General features: G+C 52.5%; 1 protein-coding gene across 12 annotated transcripts in view; it reads left to right on the top strand.

The window, feature by feature from the left end:
- Nucleotides 1-8,591, top strand: part of JADE2 (jade family PHD finger 2) — a 48,547-nt gene extending 39,956 nt beyond the window's left edge. For all 12 annotated transcript variants that reach the window (XM_057734953.1, XM_057734917.1, XM_057734936.1 and 9 more), the window contains 3 exons: nucleotides 1,994-2,111; nucleotides 4,740-4,862; nucleotides 6,138-8,591. In XM_057734953.1, coding sequence (XP_057590936.1) covers nucleotides 1,994-2,111; nucleotides 4,740-4,862; nucleotides 6,138-6,946 — 1,050 coding nt within the window. In that variant the 3' untranslated portion in view covers nucleotides 6,947-8,591. The remainder of the gene's footprint in view (nucleotides 1-1,993; nucleotides 2,112-4,739; nucleotides 4,863-6,137) is intronic.
- The last annotated feature ends 13,093 nt before the right edge of the window (nucleotides 8,592-21,684 follow it).

Genomic DNA, 21,684 nt, shown 5'->3' with positions numbered 1-21,684 from the left:
CACTGCCGTGGGCCTGGGTTCAGTCCCTGGTCAGGGAACTAAGATCCCGCAAGCTGTGTGGTGTGGCCAAAAAATAAAAGTTCACCAGGAAGGACTGATGGGACATACTGATGGATCAGCTGTAGGGGCAGATGTGGAGGATCTGGGTCTGTAAGGATGACTCCTGAGTCTCAGCACTTACACACCCCTGCTCCCTGCCCCCCCCCCCCACCCCCAGAATCCTTCCACAGTTCCCGCTGACCTGGCACAGTCAGGCCTCAGAGCCTGACACGCTAGCCACAAGGCCTTGCTCTCCTCTCCCCTACCTGGCCTTACTCTGGATCCTTGTCTTCAGCCTGTGCCCCTCTGCAGTCAGCGCCCACCTGGCCTATCTGCCGCTTTCTCCAAGAGCCTCCTCACCCACCGCCAAGTCCGGGTCCGGGCTGCCTGCTCCTCTCAGTATTTGGTCAGCATCTCTCTGCCCCGCTGGGCGGCAGGCCCTCGGAAGAGAGGGATCCTGATGGCACTGCGTGGAGCTGAGCCCAGGGCCCAGCACAGGCCTGTGCGCAGGGGCGTGTGGGAGGAGGCTGGCTGGAGGGAGGTCCTGGGGGAGCCCAGGATTGGCGAGGACGTCAGATGGTGCCAGCGAGCCAGAGCAGGGGCTCTCAGGCTGGGCCGGGTGGCTGCCCCTTGGGGAGGTGCTGGCCGCAGGAGAGCCCGGTGTTCACAGTCCGGTGCGGAGCGCTGCTGAGAGTCCAGGCCGCCCATCCTGCGGAGGCCTGCTCTGCTGGTGCGGGTGTTCCGGGGTCTCCTGCATCATGAGCTCAGCGAGGGGAGGAGGAGGCCCATGCCGGCGGAGAGGTCTGATCAGGGCTACCCCAGGGCAGGAGGAGCGGTGGTCACAACGACAGGGAGGGGCCCTGGAACCCTCAGCTCACGCCCAGGCCGCTTAGGGTGTGAAGACGGAACTCGGCCTTGAAGACGGAACCCCGCTGCAGGTAGAACCTGGTGAGACCCAGGATTCTAGTTCAGCAGTTTCTGGCTAGCTGTCCCTGCTGCTGCAGACTGTGACCCGAGCCGAAGACAGTGCCAGAACAAGGCAGTGTCCTCCTGGGGAGGAGGCCTGCTCTTGGTCCCAGAGGTGTGATGTACCCTGAGAGCAGCCGGTAAGGGATGGCACACTGGGCAGAGGTGCCAGGGGGACAGGGAGCAACGTGGCCCGTCCTTCAGGTGCTTCTAGACCGGCTGCAGGGTGGGCCCTGTCCCATGGGCTACGTAAGCTGGTCTCCCAGGTCCTAAGAAGCTCTTCCTAGCTGGCCTGAGGGAGTCAGAGAGGCCCTGCCCTTCCGTCTGGAGAGTTCCGTCTCTAGCTGAGCGAATATGGCTGAGTGCATGTGGGCCCTTGACCACAGTAGCTGTGGGCCTGGCTCAGGGCCAGGGCAGCAGGTGGACACGGGTCAGCTGCAGGCTGGACCCCAGTGCGTCAGCGACTGCCTGTCTGCTCAGAGCTGTTCTGCTGGAGCTCTCTCTACTCATGTGTCGGTCATTCATGTCTCAGGATAGGAGTGGTTTTCGCCCAGGTGCTTGTGGCTGAAGTTCCTTTGATGGAAAGAAGCCTTGGACAGGAGCCGAGGGGTGGATTTGGTGACCTCTTGAGGCCCCGCGCAGCCTTGGGGCACTGTGTATACAGGGGAGAGCAGCCACACTGGAAGGGCCTTGGGCGCTGGCATGACCCAGCCAGGAAGTTTAGGCCGAGAGGAGGAAGGCAGAGTCGCCAGCCTGAGTTCCACAGGTGTTCTCCCTGCTGGCTCCACCAGGGGCCACAGGGGCAAGGCTGTGCTTGGCCCCGTGTTTTGGATCAGAGAATTGCAGCTCAGGGCTGAGGATGCATTCAGGGCCTGGGTATTGATTCCCAGATGTCCTGAGCAGGTTAGGCAGCGGTGGCCCCCAGAGCTGGGAGGTCAGGGGTGGTTGCCTGTGAGTAAGGTGGAAAATCTCTCTTGTGTTTCCTCAGGTTAGAAATCTGTGCTACATGGTGACAAGGCGCGAGAGAACGAAACACGCCATCTGCAAGCTCCAGGAGCAGATATTCCACCTGCAGATGAAACTTATTGAACAGGATCTGTGTCGAGGTAGGCGCCTCCCCTGCCCGCCGCCGCCACCTCTCGTGCACACCCTCACGGGGCTGGGTCCCAGGGAGGATGTGTAAGGGTCAGGGGCCACTGGCCCCCGCCCCTACCCTCTGTATCCAGTTCGTAGGCCCAGGTGGGGGCCTCCCGGGGTCCTAGGTGTGTGTTGGCAGGCAAGGAGCCAAAGATGCAGCGTGGGCATCAGGCCTGCCCTCAGGGAGCTTTCTGGTTCATGCGACTCTCAGGCAGTGCTGGGCCATAGTGGTTCAGGAGTAAGTTGCCCGTGAACAGGTGCAAACCAGAAGTTGCGGCGGCTCTGTGCTGGTGCCAGGGCAGGAGGGGCCCAAGCTGGCAAGCTTCCCTGAACCCCTGTGTATCTGTGTGTGGATTTTGAAGAAGGCAGTTGCCCCAGAGGTGGCAGAGGACCTATGTGTTTGTTCTCTCTGACCCTGTCTGACAGGATTCAGGCCCTGCGCCAAGTTTTTTCCCTCTGTCTTATGCTCTTGCCATCACATGCATTTAACAGATCTGGAAATCAAAAGTCAAAGAAGCTCCAGCAGTGGTCTTACTAGTTATGGATATTGCCTGACAACAGGGCCCTTCCCAGAGTGTTTACATGTTAAGGATGGCAATGCTTAGCCCAGAAAATGGTGCTCTAATGCTGAATTACATGCAGCAGAAATAGCTGGATGGAGAGATTTTTAAACCAGGGGCTGCCACTACCAGCTCAGCCTGTGGGTCAGGCTGGGCCTGGAGTAGATGGAGGAGAGCTGTCGGGCCACCACCAGAGCCAGTGACTGAGGACCTGCTACTGCCTCACCCCTGCCCAAGAGCTGAACTGCCTCGACTGCGCCAGAAGCCAGCACTGCCCCGTACAGGTGCTGGGTCATGGTGGGTCACGGCCATGTAGAGGTCAGGGCTCACCATGTCCCTCAAGGACTGTGGCAGCTTCCTGGCTGCCCGACCTCTCCAGGTTCCCTATCATCTGTGAGTTCCTTCAATGAGCATTGATTGGGTGTAGATGTGATGCCAGGCTCTGTGCTGGGCACTGCGGGCACCCTGCCATGGACTGAATGGACAGGCTTCCTGTCCTCGTGGAGCTCACCATCTGGAAAGACAAAGGAAAGTGGTATCCAAGGGGTTGCCGCTGGTGCCAGTGCAGGGACAGAGGTATCAGGGATGGCTTCATGGTGGTGGTGATGCTGGAACATCTCAGGCTTCCTGGGACTCACTTTGGCCACACATTCAACTGCAGGAAGGCAGCAGAGAGTGGTAAGGTGTGCAGTGCTCTCAGGCACAGGATTCCAGAAACATGGTCAGGAGCTTGGAGGGTCCACATCTCCACACTGAGTCTGGAGACATTTGCAGCAACTAGACTTGAGTGGCAGCAACAGGCCACCTTTTGGTCAGAGCAGGGCATTTGGAGAGAAGACAGATTTGCCTCTGCCTGAAGCTAATGCCCTCAGTGTTGTGACATTTGACCCATGGGGTGAGACATGGGCTACAGGCATATTGCCGAGGCCTGTCTGACCAGAGGGCTACAGAAGTTTTCCCAGTGGCGGTGATATTTAGGCTTATAAGCTGAATTAGGTGAAGGACAGGACAAGGAAACCGCATATTTGGAGACCTGGAGGCCCGAGCTGTCTTGTTAGAGAAACTGGAAGGAAACTGGCATATCTGCAACCAAGGCAGAAGGAAAATGTCTGAAGTGAGGCCGAGGGGTTGCCAGGGTCAGATGTGCAAGGTCTTGTGCCCTTGGAAGGAGCTTCAACCGTGGTGAGGGCAGTGGGAGACTTGAGAAGCCTCCCTCTGAAGTATCTAGGCACTGTCCCATGTGATAGATGAGAAGACTGAGGCCTGAGTTTGCACAGGGAATTAACAGCAGAGCTGGGAAGATTCCCGGAGTTGGGGCCACACTCCTCAACCTTCTCTTAAACGCTTACTCAGGAAGCCTTCCAGCCTCTGGCTGAGAACCTGGGAGAAGATTCCTGGCAGCTTCCCACCACAACCTGTCCCTCCTCTGCTCTGCTGTTTTCTGTGGCTCCCCAAACCCGTGCAGTCACAGGCTAAAAGGATATGAGGCCAGGTGTGCACCCCCCCGAGTCCCCCATCAACTGTCTGACCTCCAAAGCAGACCTGGGGAGCAAGGCAAGGGGGCTCTCGCTGTGTCAGGAGTGGAACCCGAGGCTCTGGACTCCTCAGTGTCCTGTCCACCTTCACGAATAGCTCCTGGGCCTGGCACTTAAGGCCCTGCCCTGTCCACTCACCTCCAGCTGGCCTTCCCACCCAATAGGACTCTGTCCCTAGATCTGTAGGCCATGTAGATCAAACTGCAGTCCAGGTCCTGCAGAGCAGTGTTCCACCCTCCTTGTGGCCCTGTGCCCCTCACCAAGGCCCTCAAGGGCAGTTACCCCTCTCTCCCACACTGGCTGTTCCCTGACTCACGGGAGCCCCGGTTATCCCAGGTCCCTCATGGCTCTGAGCCTGGACCACAGAGGCAGGAGGAGGTGACCTAGAAGGCGAGGCACTGGGCGATGGGGAGGACTCCTGGGATGCCACGCAGTGGGCTTGATTCTGGCTGGACTGCTTCGTGTAACCATCTCCCTCCTGCTTTCTCTTTCCCTGACGCAGAGCGATCTGGGAGGAGAGCAAAGGGCAAGAAGAGCGACTCAAAAAGGAAAGGCCGTGAGGGTCCAAAGGGCAGCCCCGAGAAGAAAGAGAAAGTGAAGTCCGACTCAGTCCTGGGGCAGCTTGGTGAGTGGCCTCGTGCACACGGCCAGGCTCATACCATCTTTCCACTTGCAGCTCCCCCCGAAGGGCCACGGGGACCACCAGCATCCTTGCTGCAGAGTGGGAGGCCCGAGAGGGGTGGCCAGGCCCTTCCTTGCCCAGGCACTCCTTCCAGCCATAAAGGAGGCTGAGATCTCAGAGCCCTATCTGGCATCCCGAGAGTTACTCTTTTGTAGGCTGGAGACTGGGCCCGAGAGCTCAGGAACCTCTAGGCCATCCTGGCCCTTCCGGGAACCCAGCGCCATGCTGGGAGGTGAGGGCCGACCATGATTCTCTGTCCCTGTCCCCCTCTGCCACAATATCCTCAAATGGACCCTCCCTTCAGCCCCAGCAAATCTTTCAGGAGCCACCCAGAGAAACCCATAGGCGTGGCCCTGGCCCAGCCCATCGCACTGTCATGGACAGTGCCCCATCAAGCACAGCAGCCCTAGAGGGGCCCTCAGCCTTGGGCTCTGTCTCCTAGGATGTCGCATGCTTCCTCTAGAGCGCGTCTCAGGGATGGGGTAGAGACCCCTTCCCAGCCTCACCTCTCTAGCCTAGAAGCTCCATGTCATCTTTTATCTTCCTCAGTCTCAGGAAGGAAACAGCTTGGTATCTCATTGCCCAGTGTCCCCAGCTGCCACCTCCCAAGACCTCAGTAAAGGAGGGAGGGCCCATGGCTGGAGCTGGCCCTGACATCCAAAAGGCACCTGCTTCCCAGACATACACCTCGCGTGTCCCATTCGTGCCTGCCACCCTTATCCAAGTTTCCTGCTGTGGAAGCTCTGAGAAGCCACACTCATGAAAAGCCAGCGCCCCCTGGTGGCCTGAGGGCGCTTTCCTCCATTTCCACCATCCCTTACGCCCCCAGGGTGCAGGTCTTGGGCAGGGCTGGGGGTACACCTGTGCAGTCTCCAAGGACCCTCCCTTGGTTTAACGCTCTGCTGTTGCCACTTTGAAATTCTTAATTTTTGAACAGGCTGCCCACATCTTCACTTTGTACTCTGCTCCTCAAACTGTGAAGCCAGTCCCAGGAGCAGGACATCCTTCTGGGGAGGGTATATTTGGTGTGGACCCTACTCTTTGGTGGTGGTAGCAGGGTGGATGGACGAAACAAGACGACTCTTACCGAGTCTAGCACAGAGGGAAAGAGGGAGGAAGGCACTTGGTGGCGTGCAGGGAAGGGTTGGAGAGGGCTTCCTGAAGGAGGGTGGGATGCACATCTGCTGGCATCTCACCTGCCTTCTTTCTCTCCGCCAGGCCTGTCCACCTCTTTCCCCATCGATGGCACCTTCTTCAACAGCTGGCTGGCGCAGTCGGTGCAGATCACAGCAGAGAACATGGCCATGAGCGAGTGGTCACTAAACAACGGGCACCGCGAGGACCCCGCTCCGGGGCTGCTTTCAGAGGAGCTGCTGCAGGACGAGGAGACGCTGCTGAGCTTCATGCGGGACCCCTCGCTGCGACCTGGCGACCCTGCCAGGAAGGCGCGCAGCCGCACGCGCCTGCCTGCCAAGAAGAAACCAGCACAGGATGGGCCCGGTTCACGGACGACTCCAGACAAACCCCCCAAGAAGCCCTGGGCCCAGGATGCGGGCAGTGGCAAGGGGGGTCAGGGGCCGCCTGCCAGGAAGCCCCCCCGGCGAACACCTTCTCACCTGCCGTCCAGCCCTGCAGCCGGGGACTGTCCCATCCCAGCAGCGCCCGAGAGCCCCCCACCGCGGGCTGCCGAGGCCCCAGACGAGGCAGCCCCCGCGGCTGCCGACTCGAATATCCAAGTGCCTGGCCCGACGGCAGGTCCCAAGCCCTCAGGACGGCTCCGGCCGCCCCGTGAGAGCAAGGGAACCCGGAGATCGCCAGGTGCCGGGCCTGATGCCGGGACAGGACCGCCTTCTGCTGCGGCTGAGAGGCCAAAGGTCAGCCTACACTTTGACACTGAGACTGATGGCTACTTCTCTGATGGGGAGATGAGCGACTCAGATGTGGAGGCCGAGGACAGTGGGGTTCAGCGGGGTGCCCGGGAAGCAGGGGCTGAGGAGGTGGTCCGCATGGGGGTACTGGCCTCCTAAGTCACCCCTGCCCCTGTCCTAGGCCCTGTCCTGGTCCCCCCACAAGGCCTCAGCCCAGTCACAACTGCCATTTCCAATCTCTGCTGAGTGTCTCAGACCCTCGAGGCTGCCACTCTGTTGTGGTTTTATTTTTAATATAAAGAGTTTCGAATTCCACACTATTGTCTTTCCTCTGTGCTGGCCTAGGACATTAGGATTCCTTCCACGGCTCTGGCCACAAGGATCGCAGCAGGTCCTGGGAACCATCCCTGCCGCGGCAGCATCCCTGCCCGGCCCACGCGGTATTGCTGGGCTCCTGGCTACATGTAGGCAAGGTGAAGAAGAGCTCGGGACTCCAGCCCGCTGCCATTGGGTGACACAGACTGTTGTTTGGGCATTATTATGGCAGATGGGCCAGCCCAGGGCCTGCCCCGCCTTGCCCCCAAATCTCACTGGGGTCCATTTGGGGGGTCCTGCTGCACTCCACTGATCCCCAAGGAAGTAGAATAAGGGATACCCAGCCAGAGTCTACTCACTGTCACAAGCACAACGAGCTTATACGAGAAAGCACTGAGAGGGCGAAGAGGGCCCGCTGGTTCCAAGGGAACCACAGCCGTTCCTGATCAACCCACATCATCTGAGGCCTGCCCGCCCACCCCGCGACCCTCCACTCCCTTGCTGCTCTGTCCCTGCCAGTGCCCAGCCTGGCAGCTCTGGGAAGGGCTGCCCAGAATCCTTCCTGAGCTGTGCCATTTTCTCAGGGGACTCCCAGACAGCCAGCCGCCCGCGCCGGCGGAGGGCTGCGAGGGAGGGCCAGTGCCCAGACAGGGGCGTGGGGCTCAGACTCGCCCACTGCAAAGAATCGCTCTGGGACTCCAACTTCCTTCCTTCCTTCGGGGCCAGTCTCGGCTGAGGTCTGATCACTCCGAGACAGCCGACCAGACCCGACCGTTTGCCTTTTCAAGTTTCCCAGTCCTGCTAAGAGATGAGCTTCTTCCTTGGTTTCCTCTTGGAAACTCCTCCTTCCAACAAGCAGTGGGATCCCGGGGCCCAGGATGGGTCAGTGATGGCCTGCTGGGGCTGTTTTAAGTCTTGCTGGATCTTCCTGGTTCCTCTTGCCCTCGGAACCTTAACCCCCTTTCCCAGCCGTCCCCTCCCTTCTCACCCTCACCGTCCTCCTTCCCCACCCAACCCTCTAGGTCCCAGGGAGTAGCTCTGAAGAGTTTCAGTGGAGTGGCCTCAGGGAACAAATGAAAAAAGGAATTCAGTGAAAGCATGTTTTTTTTTCTTTTATGAATTACTCCTGGGTCACTTCTGCCACTGGTAAAGCCAGAACTTCACCAACAAGAACCTTGCAAAAGTCCAGTGAATCAGTCGAATCATTTTGTGGATGCCAAAGAATATTTTGACCATAATACAGCACAGCCTGGACCTGACAACTTGTCACTTGGACTTTTCTTTTTTTTAATGGAGTTCTTTAGCAACCAAGCGTAGAAACATGTTCATTGCACACACCCAAGAAGGCGAGCCCAAGCTCTTGGATGAGGATGCTGTCCTGCTGCTGGTGTTGGATTTCAGATCCTGGGCTGGGCCCACTGGGAGCTCTCCTGACCTCGGAGGCTCACTGTGGGAGGAGACTGATGGCAAAACCAGCGTGGCAAAAGTCTCACCATGGGGTTCCCCCCACGTAACACAAGCGCAAATCAGCGGGATGGGGAAGCAACTTGAGCACCCCTCCCCGACTCCAAACTTTCAAGGTACGACAGTGGCATGGTCATGGACACTCAGTTTCATGTGAATTTTATCAAAACAGGAAACAAAGATGATGACTACGTTGAAAGGGTCGGACAGACTTGTCCAGGCGGAGCAGACGCGGAGCGGGCTTCGAGGACTCTGGGCGTCGGGAAGGCACGCGCCACCACGTAGAGTTTAGTCTGCCTGCCCACCTTAGTAGTAGTGGCCAGTGCAGTGCCAGCATCAGTGTCCCAACCCCATTCTCTGTTTACTGCCTTTGAACAGACCTTCTTCCTTCCCCGTGCTTCGGGTCACCTCGGGTCACAACCTCGTCTGCGCCGGATTGCCTGGTCTGACCTCACAGGAAGCAAAGGGACGAGCTTTAAAGAACAACCAAACGCTGCCTGGGGTTGGGGGTGCCAGCAATGGCTCAGGTTCAGTAGACTCAGTACTTGCCCTCTTACCCTTCATCCATCCTGAGGCAGAGTCTGGGCTCCGTGGGGTGAGGGTGGGGAGAGAACCAGGGTAGGAAGGTGGTGGGTCTGGCCACAGTCTGGACTGGGTGGGCCAGGCCGGGCAGCTGGCAGCCTTCAGGGGGGCCTCTACTCAAGTTGGCCTCTGGATTCCAGCCCTTTTCTCGACTGGCTCTTGCCTTGGACTGAACTGTCTCTGGGGCCCACATCCTGCACGGAGTCCAGGTGTCTGTAAGGCTGGCTGGCCGGGGTCTCCAAGGCCAAGCCCTAGAGCTGTGCTGGCCAGACACCCCTAGGATGTCTGCCAGGCTGCAGAGAGGACAGGGATACCGGTTCCCACTGCTGGCCTTTCCGCCATCAGCCACAGCCCCTTCGCTCTTCTTCCAGCCTGCCGTCCACAGTGCAGATGGCTTTGCCGCCTCTGAGGTTAAGATGGGAAGCTGGGAAGAAGGCAGGAGGCTTTTCCAGACAGAGGCTGAGGCAGAGCTCTTGCTTGCCCGCAGCACTCACTGGCTCAGGAGGGAGAAGCTGCTCTAGAACTCGTGCTAGCTGTTGCCACCCTCCCAGTCCCCCCTGCCCGCCTCTTTCCCCTCATCACAGTGAGAAAGGATAATGTGCGAGGAAAGTATTTTTATGGGTCATAAATGTATTTTAGAACAAACAGGGAGAAGAAAGGTTAGAAGGATTTATTTTGTTAAAGGAGCTCTGACTTGGTGACAGTGTGTGAGCATTTGCAGTGTGAAGGTCTCAGGTTCCTTGGAGAAGCCACCCAGGTTTCCAAACATGGGTGTTGGACTGTGGATGTGTGAGTGTGTGCCAGGGCATATCTTGTGTGTCCGTGTGCATGTGTGTCTGTGTGTGTCATGTAGGGGCACACGATGGGACTTGCGGGGCAATTCCTAGAGAAATCACCACCCGACTCTAACAGACATTGGCAGCAGCTGGATTTGGCATTTCCTTGCTTACTGCCAGATGTGGCCAACTTCTGCCCATACCCGAAGCCCTGCAGAATGGATGCCTGTAGCAAGGCCCCTGGGGAGGCCACTTCCCGTGGCCCTGGCCCAGCTGGCCACGTTTGCCAAAGAGCCAGGCTGGAGTCTGGGACCTTTGGTTGTTCTTTAAGGCACTTCCTGCCACCTTGTCCCTCAGATGCACAACACTCTGTGCTCCACACCGGCTCGCGGTGGGGGGATGATATGAATGTCACAGGAGGAGACACCTTCTGTCTTTGTTTCAAAGAAAGTGATGTGCCATTTGTTAATATACAAGAGAAATATTGAAAATATATTGAAAAGAGCAATTTTAAATTATTTTTGGCTTATGTTGCAATATTTATTTTCTTGTATTAGAAAAGATTCCTTTGTAGAGAAAAAATGTATTTTTCATTAACGCAGAAACCTATTTCTCCTTTTTGTACATTGTCCACGTGCGCCGCCCTTAACGAGCAATAGAATGTACGGCCGCCGTGGGGTGGCCGGTGCCCGCGTGCCCTGCATGGTGCTGTGTTGCCGCTGCTGCGTAGCTCCCAGTCCCATCCTGTCCCGCTCACTCGTGGGGCTCTTCCCAAGGCCAGCCCCGACTGGGGCCTGTGTCTTCAGGGCCCTCTGCACTCCTCGTGTGTTGGCAAACACAGTGAATAAAGCAGTGTTTTCTGTGCTGGCTGGTGTGAGGCTCTGTTGCATTGGGGGTGGGGGCGGGCCCTTGGTGTCCCAAGGGACGGAGTGAGTGCTCGGTACACACGGGGGCTGGGTGTGTTTCATTTCCTCCTCACTGCTGTCATTCCCCAGAGTTCAGAGTGGATAATGGAGCTCCCCAAAGCCACACCTCTGGTAAGAGGTGAAGTTCAGCATTCACGTCAGGACCCCTGGGGCAGTGGGACGGTTTGGGAGGAAACTCGGGCATCTGTCCCTAGAGCAGGAAAGGCTCTTGCCCAGGCTTGTTTTTCATTATTTCCTGAGTACTTACTCCAGACCAGGCTCTGTGAAGTATGGAGAATGTAGCCACCACCTCTGCCCCGGGGGGAGCTCACAGTCCAGCAGGGACTGCGAGATACTGTTGGAGGCCTGAGCTGATGGGACGGGGGCGCGTTCAGGATACTCTGAGGAAGTAACACCATTCGTTCATTCATTTCGTTCGTTCGTTCATTTGACAGTTAGTCTGCTGCTCAGACTCATACGTCTCATTCTGCCAGTGTGCTGGGTCGTGCGCTGTGGATGGCACCAGGACCCTGCCCTCCCAGAGCTTCCAGAAGACATAGACTTGAAGAATAACTAGTTCCTGGCCCAGGGGAGCTGGCTGGGAGGAGGGGACAGCAAGCACTCTGGGTAGAGGGGTTGGCAAGCGCAAAGGTGGATCAAGCCATATGTGGAGGGGTTTTGAATCTCCTCTGAGAGCCCAAGGGGAGGCTGTGGGGAAAGGAGCTTGAACTGAGACTCAAGGAATCTAGATTCTGGGGCAGCTGGCTTAGTTGTTAACCACAGAGAATTCCCTCTTTTCTTCACTGATGCAATAGAAGGTAAGTCCCCAAGAGCACCTCCAGATCCAAAGTTCTGTGATTCCACAGTGCAGAAGGTGGTGGAAATAAACCTGAGGCCAATGTGTGTGCTTTGAACGCCTGTGGAGGGAGGTGTCCCTCTCCGAAGGGCCGCATTCCTGCTGCTGCGACCAGGGACCCATGTGGGACAGACGTGTGTGTTCTCTCAGGGCACTCAGCTGCGTGAGAAGGGCTCACTCAGCATCCCCAGCTGCAGTCAGCATGAGGCGCTGGTGGATCAGCCCCAGGGCCGAGGCGGCTCCTGCTCCGCCAGCCCCCTAGCTGTGGTCTGGGCTGTCAGCTCTCTGCGCCAGCTGCCCTGGTTTCAGCACCCAGCCTCTCCCTCCCCCCAAAGCCAGGCCCACTTGGCCACAATGGTACAGAAGAATGATGCAGGGGCCAGGCCTGCAGCTGCAAGGCTGTGGGGCAGGAGAGGTCAAGGCACCTGCGGGCCCAGAGCAGCAAGTGCAATAGAAAAATGTGTGAGCCACGTGTAACTCTAGTAGCCCAAGTTTTACTAAGTAAAAAGAAACAGGTAAAATGAATTTTAATAATATATTTTATGTAATCCATTATATCCAAAATATGATCACGTGAACCTGTAATCAATATAAAATAATTACTAATGAGCCAATGCCACGGGAATCCAAGGGGAGGCCAGGTGTGGGCACTTCCCCAGAGGGGCGTGGCCACTCCACCCCGCCATGCCCCTGGCCCCATTCATGCGCTCCTGGATTCAGCACGACGGGGGCACTGGCTGTTGGGCCCTGAGGACTCTGGGATGACCACAGGCCCCTATGCAGAGACCAGGCCAGTGTGGGAGACAGACTTTACTCCAAGAGTCCCAAAGCTGTGTGCAAGTACACACAGACTGCGTGGCAGCGGGGAGGGACGCTCCTCTCTGCCCACCCTGAACTTGCCTTCTTCCCGTGAAACTCCTGCAAGGTAGGATCTGGGGCGCCATCTGCTGCCCAGCCCTGATGCCACAGTTCTCTTAAAAAAAGAATATTATGTAGGAAAAACAAAACCAAAACAAAACCCTGCTAATTTAATAATGTACGACTGCTTTGTCTCAACAACAAACACAGTGGTAGGAGAAAGAAGCCATTCTAAGTCATTAAAAAGAAAAAAGAGGGGTTATCCTGGCGGCCCGGTGCTCTCCCTGCGGGGGCCCAGGTACGATCCCTAGCTGGGAAACGATGATCCCACAAGCCGCGCAGCGCAGCCTAACATTTTGTTTACATTAAAAAGTTTTAAATTTTTAAAAATTAAAAACATAGGAAAGAGTTCGTGTTGGGACTCTCTGCCTTTTCTGGAGCACCTGTGACTCCCCTGGGCCCCCCGACTCAAACTCAAGGCTTCTTTTTATTATTGTAAACCCCACCACCACAGTTTTTTGCACAACACTGTAGGAAAATACGTCTGGCCCAGGCTGAGGAAACCAGGGTTCTAGTCTTCTCTCTGCCATTGACTTGATGCACCACAGTTTTCCCACCTGTAAAGTGGGAGAAGAGGTTGGGGATACTGTTTTCTCTAGGTCCTGGTGGGAGGGCCGATGGTCAGAGGATGTGGTCAGTGACGGTCAGGTGAGAGCCTGCTGGGGTGAGGTGGGGCGGGCTGGCAGAGGCGGCTATGTGAGTCTCCAGACTGAACTTGGGCAGAGCAAGAGCAGGAAGATGCAGGGGGCCGTCACACAATCAGAATGCCATCCTGGCTGATTCATCTGTCACCAGCTGAGGGGTCAGTAGGAGCACAGCATTCGCCGTGGGCGTGATTATGGGTCCAGTGGGGACGGTGACAGGGTTAAGCGCTGAGCAGAGCCTGTAGGCACGAGAAGGAAGGTGAGGCGTCCGTCCTCCAGGCTTGGGAGTGGGGCCGAGGCCTCGCTCTCAGGACTGCAGGGCTCTGTGATTTGGGTGACAGCAGCTGTAGGGGGGCTTGCTCAGGTCTAGGGGTCTGTGTTCAGGGGCGGTCCCCCTCATTCCCTCTCCACCCTCAGTTAACATTAGCTACCTGTGGCCCTGCAAGTCCAGAGAGTTCACCCATGAACGCACCACAGAGGAGAAAGTGCCAGGACTGGATTCTTGTGGGCCTTGGGGTAATGGAGAATTAGGGACTGTGTTATGGCCCTTTCTGGGCCTCAGTTTCCTCACCTGTTGAATGAGGATGAGAGATCCTGCTGGGCCTGCCATGCAGGGTGGCTGAGAGTCACAAAGCGGGCATGGTTGTGAGGTGAGAAGAATGAGGAACCACTGACTGGGTGAGAGGAGGGGGACGGAGGTTTTGGCAGAGGGCGCTCTGATGCTGGCAGACCGACCGACCAGAGGCCAGGAGGCCAGAAGGATTTGTTTACTGCCTCCCTCTTCCAGGAATCCTAGCAGGTGAAGCCCTGCTATTTACAAGTTGTCATGGGCCTCCCCACGCCCAACCAGGACACCTGTGGTCTGGGGGCAGGGCGGGACTGGCCACGTGCAGCCTGGGAGGGGCTGGCTACAGGCGGGGTGTGAGCACCTGGTAGTCACCAGGGAAGCCGCTCACGTGATGCCTGTGCCCGTCAGCTGCCTGCGCCTGAGAAACAGCCACCTTCCCAGCATCCTGGGTTCCTTGGTGGCCATCCTGAAACCTCGTAACCCAGGCAGCTCAAAGTAGCTGAATTCCTCCTCTCCCCACCCCCACCCGCAAAGAAGGACAGTTCCATCGCTAGGAACTGAATGTTGGGATCCACGTGAAACTCAGAAGAGCACCAGGGTTTGCGGGAGAAGCCAAGTAAGAAAAGTGACTCAGCAAAATGAACCATCACCTGTGGGTATTCTGAACTGCTATTTTGGGGTCTGGGTGACTGCCTGGCTTGGGTGGCAGGTGGTTGGTGTATACAACCTTGTTTCCCACGTGCCAGCTGTAACCTTCGTGCTCATCAGCTTGCGGAAGGACGCCCAGGAGGCTTGGGAAGGAGCTGCCATGGACTGGCCTGATAGCTGCCTCGTCCAAGGTAAGACTCCTATATAAACAGGTTCATGGCGAAGGGAGCAGTGTGCTCTGTAGGGACATCAGGAACCAGGCGGGATGCTCAAATCTTAGGGACCCCTCTACCCTCCTAGAGCACTTCCTTCTGGTCAAGAAAGGGTATGGGAGGCTTCCTAGGTGGCGCAGTGGTTGAGAATCCACCTGCCAATGCAGGGGACACGGGTTCAATCCCTACTCCAGGAAGATCCCACATGCCGCGGAGCAACTAAGCCCATGTGCCACAACTGTTGAGCCTGCACTTTAGAGCCCTTGAGCCACAACTATTGAGCCCATGTGCTGCAACTACTGAAGCCCACGAGCCTAGAGCCCGTGCTCCACAACAAGAGAAGCCACGGCAATGAGGAGCCCGCACACCACAAGGAAGAGCAGCCCCCACTCACCGCAACTAAAAAGAAAGACCACGCACAGCAAAAAAGACCCAACACAGCCAATAAAATAAATACATTTATAAAAAAAAGAAAAAGAAAGGGTATGGGACCCGCACCAATCTGCACCATCAATCCTGTTCCTGCTCGGTCCTCATCTGAGGAGCAGCATCTGGGTGATAGGACCTCAGGGCGCAGGGGGGTGGGGGCACGGAAGCTCGTCTTGCCCACCACTTGCTCGAGAACAGCCTCTGAGTTCTAGTGACAGAGAGCGTATCATTTTATAAACAACCCACTGCTAAGCCATCTGTATTAAATTAAAAACATCTTCCTTAAATTCAGCTGTAATCGTCACCTTGGAACTTGATGTTTCTATTCACAGGTTGTTCTGAGCCCTGGAGCCACAGAGGCCAAGTCCAGTCCAGTGTTCACTGGGCAGCCCTTGGGCTATGTGACGAGTTAGGATACCCTGCCCATCTGACTTTTCAAGTTCAGGACTTTCCTAGGGGATTAGAAGGCAGGGTACTCCCCTCAGCTGCTTCCATTACGCTTCTCCTGCCGGATGGATGGAACCGCCGGATCCCCACACTGTGTGGGCAAAGCCAGTCCCAGGTAAGAGGCTGGTGGAGAGCGGGGTCAGAGAGGGACAGATGGGGTCTTAGCTCCCCCCTCCCAGCAGTACCCTCAGGGAGCCCCACCCCCATCCCCTCAGCCCTATGTCTTGTAGGTTGTGTAGCTGTGTCAAGAGCTCCAGCTTGTGTTTTATTTTGACCTCAAACCTGTGTCTTCCCCGTTGTCAGTGCCACACACTCTGGTGCACGTGCTCAGCGTGGCATTTTGGGGATACATGTCTGTCCACATGTTCCCAGCTTCAACAAGTGTATCCTGATCTGATGGCCGCACGAGCAGGCTCTCCTGGTGGATCCCTGGCTCCTGCCTTGGGTTAGAAAACATGGTGATATTACATCATAAAATGTTGGTTTTGGAATTGGTGTTAGAAGTGACCTACTTATCATGACAGGTGAGAAGCAGGCTGAAAGAGGGGAAGGAGCCGCCTGGCTCGCCTGCCTCTTCCACTGTTCAGGCCTGGTGTTCTCGTCTTTCCCTCCACTGACATCTCTGTCTAATGTGCTCTCCACACAGCACCTCTTCAGCCTCTGGCTTCTACCAGCCCCAAATCACAGCGTGCCCTGTTCTGCCGTGCCTTTTTCTTTGCTGTTCTGTCTGAGGACGTTATCCTCTCTCACGCCTTCTCCACAGTCTTGTACTCCTTCAAGATTCAGCTCTGCCCCTTTCTAGAACCCTAGACGGTGTTTGGGGTGGGGGTGGGGCGGGGGTGGGCTTTTCCTCTTTGCCTTCCATGATGCCTTGGGCAGATCTCTGTGCATTTTTCATCATTCCATGCCAGTGCCCAGCAGGCAGGCATGAGGAGATGCCTGCTGACTGACTGGAAGGGCAGACAGAAAGGAGGGCCAAATGTCCCAACCTGAATCCAACACCAGCACAATACTTGCAGAAGGCCTAGTGATAACTAATGGTTTCCCACATGCAAGGCTTTGTGTGTGAGAGAGAGGAAAAAAAGAACCTGGTGAGTAGGGACCCTGCCTCCTATTTTGCCCAGCCCAGCCCTCCACATGGAGTGGTGGGCAAAGGCTGCCCACATATCAGGTAATCAGAAGGGTCAGGCACTGCTTCTCCAAAGAGGGAAGGCAGATTGAGGCCCCAGAGAATCCGAGAGGGGTGTCCCTGCTACTCAACTGCCAGAGGACTGTGGATTCGGAACCCCCAAATAGAAGCTGAGGTGGAGAAAACTCAGACTGTTCTCTAAATAACTTTGTGCCCCTGCCCTGTGCTGCCCCCAAAGTCGGGAAAGAAAGCAGCGTTGCCTGGTTTTCTTCAGGAGCTGTCAGAGCTGTGTCCCCATGCAATGGAGCTCTAATTGTAAGTAAGCTCTAGGGCCCAGAACAGGGCTGGAACTTTCCTGTTCCGCCCCTTACCCAAAGAGGGGCTCTTGGCCATTTAGTTCTCGAAAATGAAGTCCCTAGAAGGGAGGAAAGTCAATGTGCTTTTCTCCAGACTGCAGCCAATCTGGTGTGGCTTCCCAACCGGAGGTAGATCTAGAGACCTCCACCCAAACCCAAGGGCTAGGAGAGAACCCTAAAAATTGTGCTGTAACTTGGTGTTTATAATTTCTCTAGTTTCTGAGATTTTGCTAATCCCAGATGAAATGGGACTATAACTCCACTTTTTAGTTCGAGAAAGTAGTAAACAAACATCTCCATTTTGACCCGTTTCTCTCTGTGTCCACCTGTACCTCACCTCCAATGATTTCTTCCCCTTGTTTACTTTTAACAGCTATGAAACATGACACCTGTGAAGATTTTGACTGGAGGACTGTTATCCATTAACCCAGGCTCTTTCAGTACAATCGCGTAAGAAAGCTCTTCAGTTTCTTTTTGAAAGAGTACCAGCTTGTTTGTAGTAGCATAGTGCCATCCCTGACGTCATAGTGCCATCCCTGACGTCATAGCGACTTTAATAAGCACAGTACATGGTTCGACATAATGCCCCAAATCAAAACCCACATTCCAAAGCAAGGCTACCTTTGTTTACTGAATAATAGCCAGGAAATTACTGAGTCTTGCTGTCTTAAGTTTAAATAAAGAGGCTTTGTAAACACAGGCTCTGACCTTTGTCAGTTAACTGAATCTCCAGCTGAACCTTTTATAAGGGACGCAGCAGAAACAGGGCCTGTTTTACAACTTTTGTTAATCATCAGGTTTCTAAGCAGTTGTTCTCACCTTCATTTAGGAGGATGGTGGCCACCACCCAAAGGGCTTCTTTTACACTGTATCCTAGTTCCCCTATTCCCAACAAGATGCTTTTCACACTCTTTTGGGGGCTGTGACATTGCATTACTTGTAGCTTGAGTACAAATGTCAGATAGTCTAGTGGGATACTTAGCTACATAATTGTAGCTAAATTCAAGAAAATGAGCTAAACTGGAATTTCTCAGCATTTATCTCTTCAGTGCATTCACTATCTACTTGTTAGTTTCAATTCAACAAATAACTTGAGTCCATACTAAATCTCTATTTGATGGACCCAATTGTAATAGAATGATGATTGGTTATATTAAAAGAGTTAGCACAAAGCTTGATATCATCATGCACACTGTTAGTGGGAAGGTTCAAAGGATGGCTGTAGAAAGATTTTATATTTGGATTTAAGTCTCAAAAGTAGCTTGATAATCCTTACCAAAAGGATAAAATTTTTCATTCGAATCACCTGAGGAGTTGAAAAAATTCTGCTTCCTGAGTGCAGCCCTGGGCTTTGGGGGATGCAGTCGAAGTTGAGAACCACCAACTACAGATTATACTGATATAGGATTTACTATGAAATGAATGCTCAGGAAAAAAAAGATTAAAATTTTTCCTTCCTGATTGGCCAATGATCATTGTGTTACTAGTGTTTAGTATTATATTACTGTTTCTCCTAAATGAAAATCCACACTCTCTGGCATTAGAAAAACCTGAGAAGCTTGTTGAAAATTTGGATTCCTGCCCCCCACCCCACTCCAGATTTACAGAATCACAATTTTTGTGGGATTTTTTGCCGTGTGTGTATGTGTGTGTCTTAAAGCCACCTCCCACCCCCCACACAGAGAAGATTCTAATGCATACTAAAGCTAGAGAAGCTTGATGTAGGTAAAACCAACCAAGTGCCTTATTTTTCACATTTCAACTGAGTCCTACTACAGTGTGCCCATAAGTTGTTTTCAGTCTTACAAGGCAAATTAGGCCTCGGTACTTAAGCAAAGTTTCCTTGGCAAAGGTTCCCTTGCACAAATGGCACATTCTATAATCTTAGTAATTTCAAAGTCCAAGAAATTTCTAATGAGCACAATGAAAATTACAATTGGATGATAAAAATGGGACTTGACACGAGAGTGTTTCAAAGACCAGGTAATCATTTTATTTTTTCTATTCCTGACACTCAAATTCATAGGGGGTGAAAAGATAATCGGACATAATCAAAATAACACACAAATACAATTGAAGAACATTTAACCAACTATTATAGCTATTCTTTGTAAAATACATAAAGGTAAACAGAAACATCTTTATATAAATTAATGCTTAACAATCTGTATACACTGTAAAACAAATGTTAAAATTCACACTAAGATGCTAGTGCAAGCAGTGGTATACAAAAGTGCAAACAAGGTTAGTGATGAAAACTTATCACTGACTTACCGCTTCAACATACTCTGCATTCAGTCAAATACTGAAGGCCTCACCACGGAAAACACTTTGATCGCTTTTAAAGTCATGTGACTACATTCACCCTGAGTGCTCTTGCCTCAGTATTGCAACTGATTATGAGTTTGGGTTCGGAGCAGCACTGGGGAATCCAGACACCCACGTGAGGTTGGCCATTCTGATGTGAATCTTTATACTTGATAATGAAAACAATTTCAAGGACAACTTGTATGTCAAAAACTAGAAATGTCACCTCCCTTTACCCCCAAATATTTAAAATTAAAATCTAATCCCCTGCTTCATTTAAAATGCACGCTGAAGAAGAATTAATCCACTCCAGTGTGGCTCTTCCAAAGATAATAATTCTGCATGAAATCACTCAAAAGCCTTTCTCATTTCTGCCCTAAAATCTATCTGGGGTGGGGGCACTCCTGAAACAAAGTTTACTTTGAATAAATGTGCTTACTTTACTGTGATTGCTTTGGATTCTGTTTAAAAGTATGGTCAAAGCCCAGAGGTATTAAATATATTAGCTACTTGATGTTCTAGATTATGAGGACAAAAATTAGTTGGTTCAAAACTGCATCTTCAACAGACTCTGTAGATTCCCTTTATACTCAGGGATCTTTTTACCCAGGTATGGGCTGGGGGTATATGAGGGGGAATGGTTACAGGGTTCAAGAGTAGAAACATGGTTTTAACTAAATCCCAATCACTTTACACAGAGGCACAGTCTTATATTTTTAAGACCTTGTTCTCTCTCTTTTTTTTTTGGTAAAAAGCACTAATTTGTACTTCAAAAGGACAATGATGGAAATGACCAGCAACATTAATATGGAGCTTTAAGAATTTAGTCCTAATTGAAGATATACTGTTTTTTGAACTCTTACTATTTATTAAAAAAAAAAAAAAAGATTTAAAGGAAATCTTTAATTCCCTATTAATTTTGCATCAAGAAATTTATGTTTGCTAATCTCTATTTTTTCATGCTCTCTTGGAGATTTTTTTGAAGTTTCAACAACTTTTACATATGTTTAAAATCATCCAAACAGGGACTTCCCCGATGGTTCAGTGGTTAAGACTCCACAACTTCCAATGCAGGGGGCCGGGGTTCAACCTCTGGTCGGGGAACTAAGATCTCACATGCTGTGCAGCATGGCCAGGAAAAATAAAAAATCCAAACAATATACTCTAAATAAAATCAACACAAGATATTTTGAGAGACTTCCTTTTATATTAGCTATTTTCGATGTACTCTGGTCAAAATTTATTTGGCAATAGAAGCCTCGCAAACTTTAGTCATGTGAGTGACTAACAAGACTGAAATGCCACATTGAGTCACATACCAAATACAGTTGCAGAAAATGTAAACTTGTCTCCTGAAACTCTCAAATCATGCCAACTAGAGGTATTCTGTTTTTAATGATGGAACTTATGAAAATGCTGGGTTTTGAATGTGGTTAATCAAATCAATTTGCATAAGGCAAGAAACCCTATTATCACAGCTATTACTATTTTAATAATTTATAAGTAGTTTATCTGCTGGAAAGCACTACATAGAAGTGTGAGCCAGCTGAAAACTAAAGAAAAGAAAAAAATGTTCCGTGTACATGCTGTAAATTAAACCACAGTAAATCTGTATATGTTCACAGGCACACAAAACTAAAATTTAGATCTTTGCAGGCAATAGCTGAATTCATACTTCTTTGGCACTCAAAGATACTGGATCAACTAAACCAATGATGAATATTTTTTCATATGCTTTAGGGAATATCTGTGCCCCAATTTTTAAAAATGCTATATTCTCCAATCTAAAAATTCACCAAGATAAACTGGAATCCATCAATTCAACCAGTTACACAAAAGTATAATTAACAGCAGTCACTGAAACAGGTGTGAGGTTAAGAATCTCTTTAAAAATATAAAAGCCAGCAAGGCCCTCTATTCTTAGAGTTTTGGACTTAAGATTTTAAAATATCTTTTGAATACTTCCTGATTTATAAGGAATCCAATCTTAACTTGTATACAATAGTGTTAATTACATTTTCACACTTTACAGTGGGAGGAACAAAATTAACCTATGTTCCCAATACTACCATGTAACCCCAAAATACTCTGCAAGTGTACACACTTGCATAGGCACATACAGAATACACGTTTTCCCCATGCGCTTTTACTACTTCTTGGCGGTCTCTTAACTTGCTTCTCCTGAAGGAAGCAGTGACTCAGTGTATGTGCTCTGAGGAGCTCTCAGAGCTAGATGGTAAGCCCAATGGCTGGGGAACTCTGAGGTGCATCGCCCTGGAGCTGGCAGGAAAGTGCAGCTTAATTTCCAGAGGTTCAGGCCATAAGACTCTTACATCATTGG

Source organism: Hippopotamus amphibius, chromosome 1, assembly GCF_030028045.1.
Source record: "Hippopotamus amphibius kiboko isolate mHipAmp2 chromosome 1, mHipAmp2.hap2, whole genome shotgun sequence".
Taxonomy (NCBI): Eukaryota; Metazoa; Chordata; class Mammalia; order Artiodactyla; family Hippopotamidae; genus Hippopotamus; species Hippopotamus amphibius.
The sequence above is the reverse complement of the archived record's forward strand: the minus strand, read 5'-3'. Positions and strand labels throughout refer to the sequence as shown.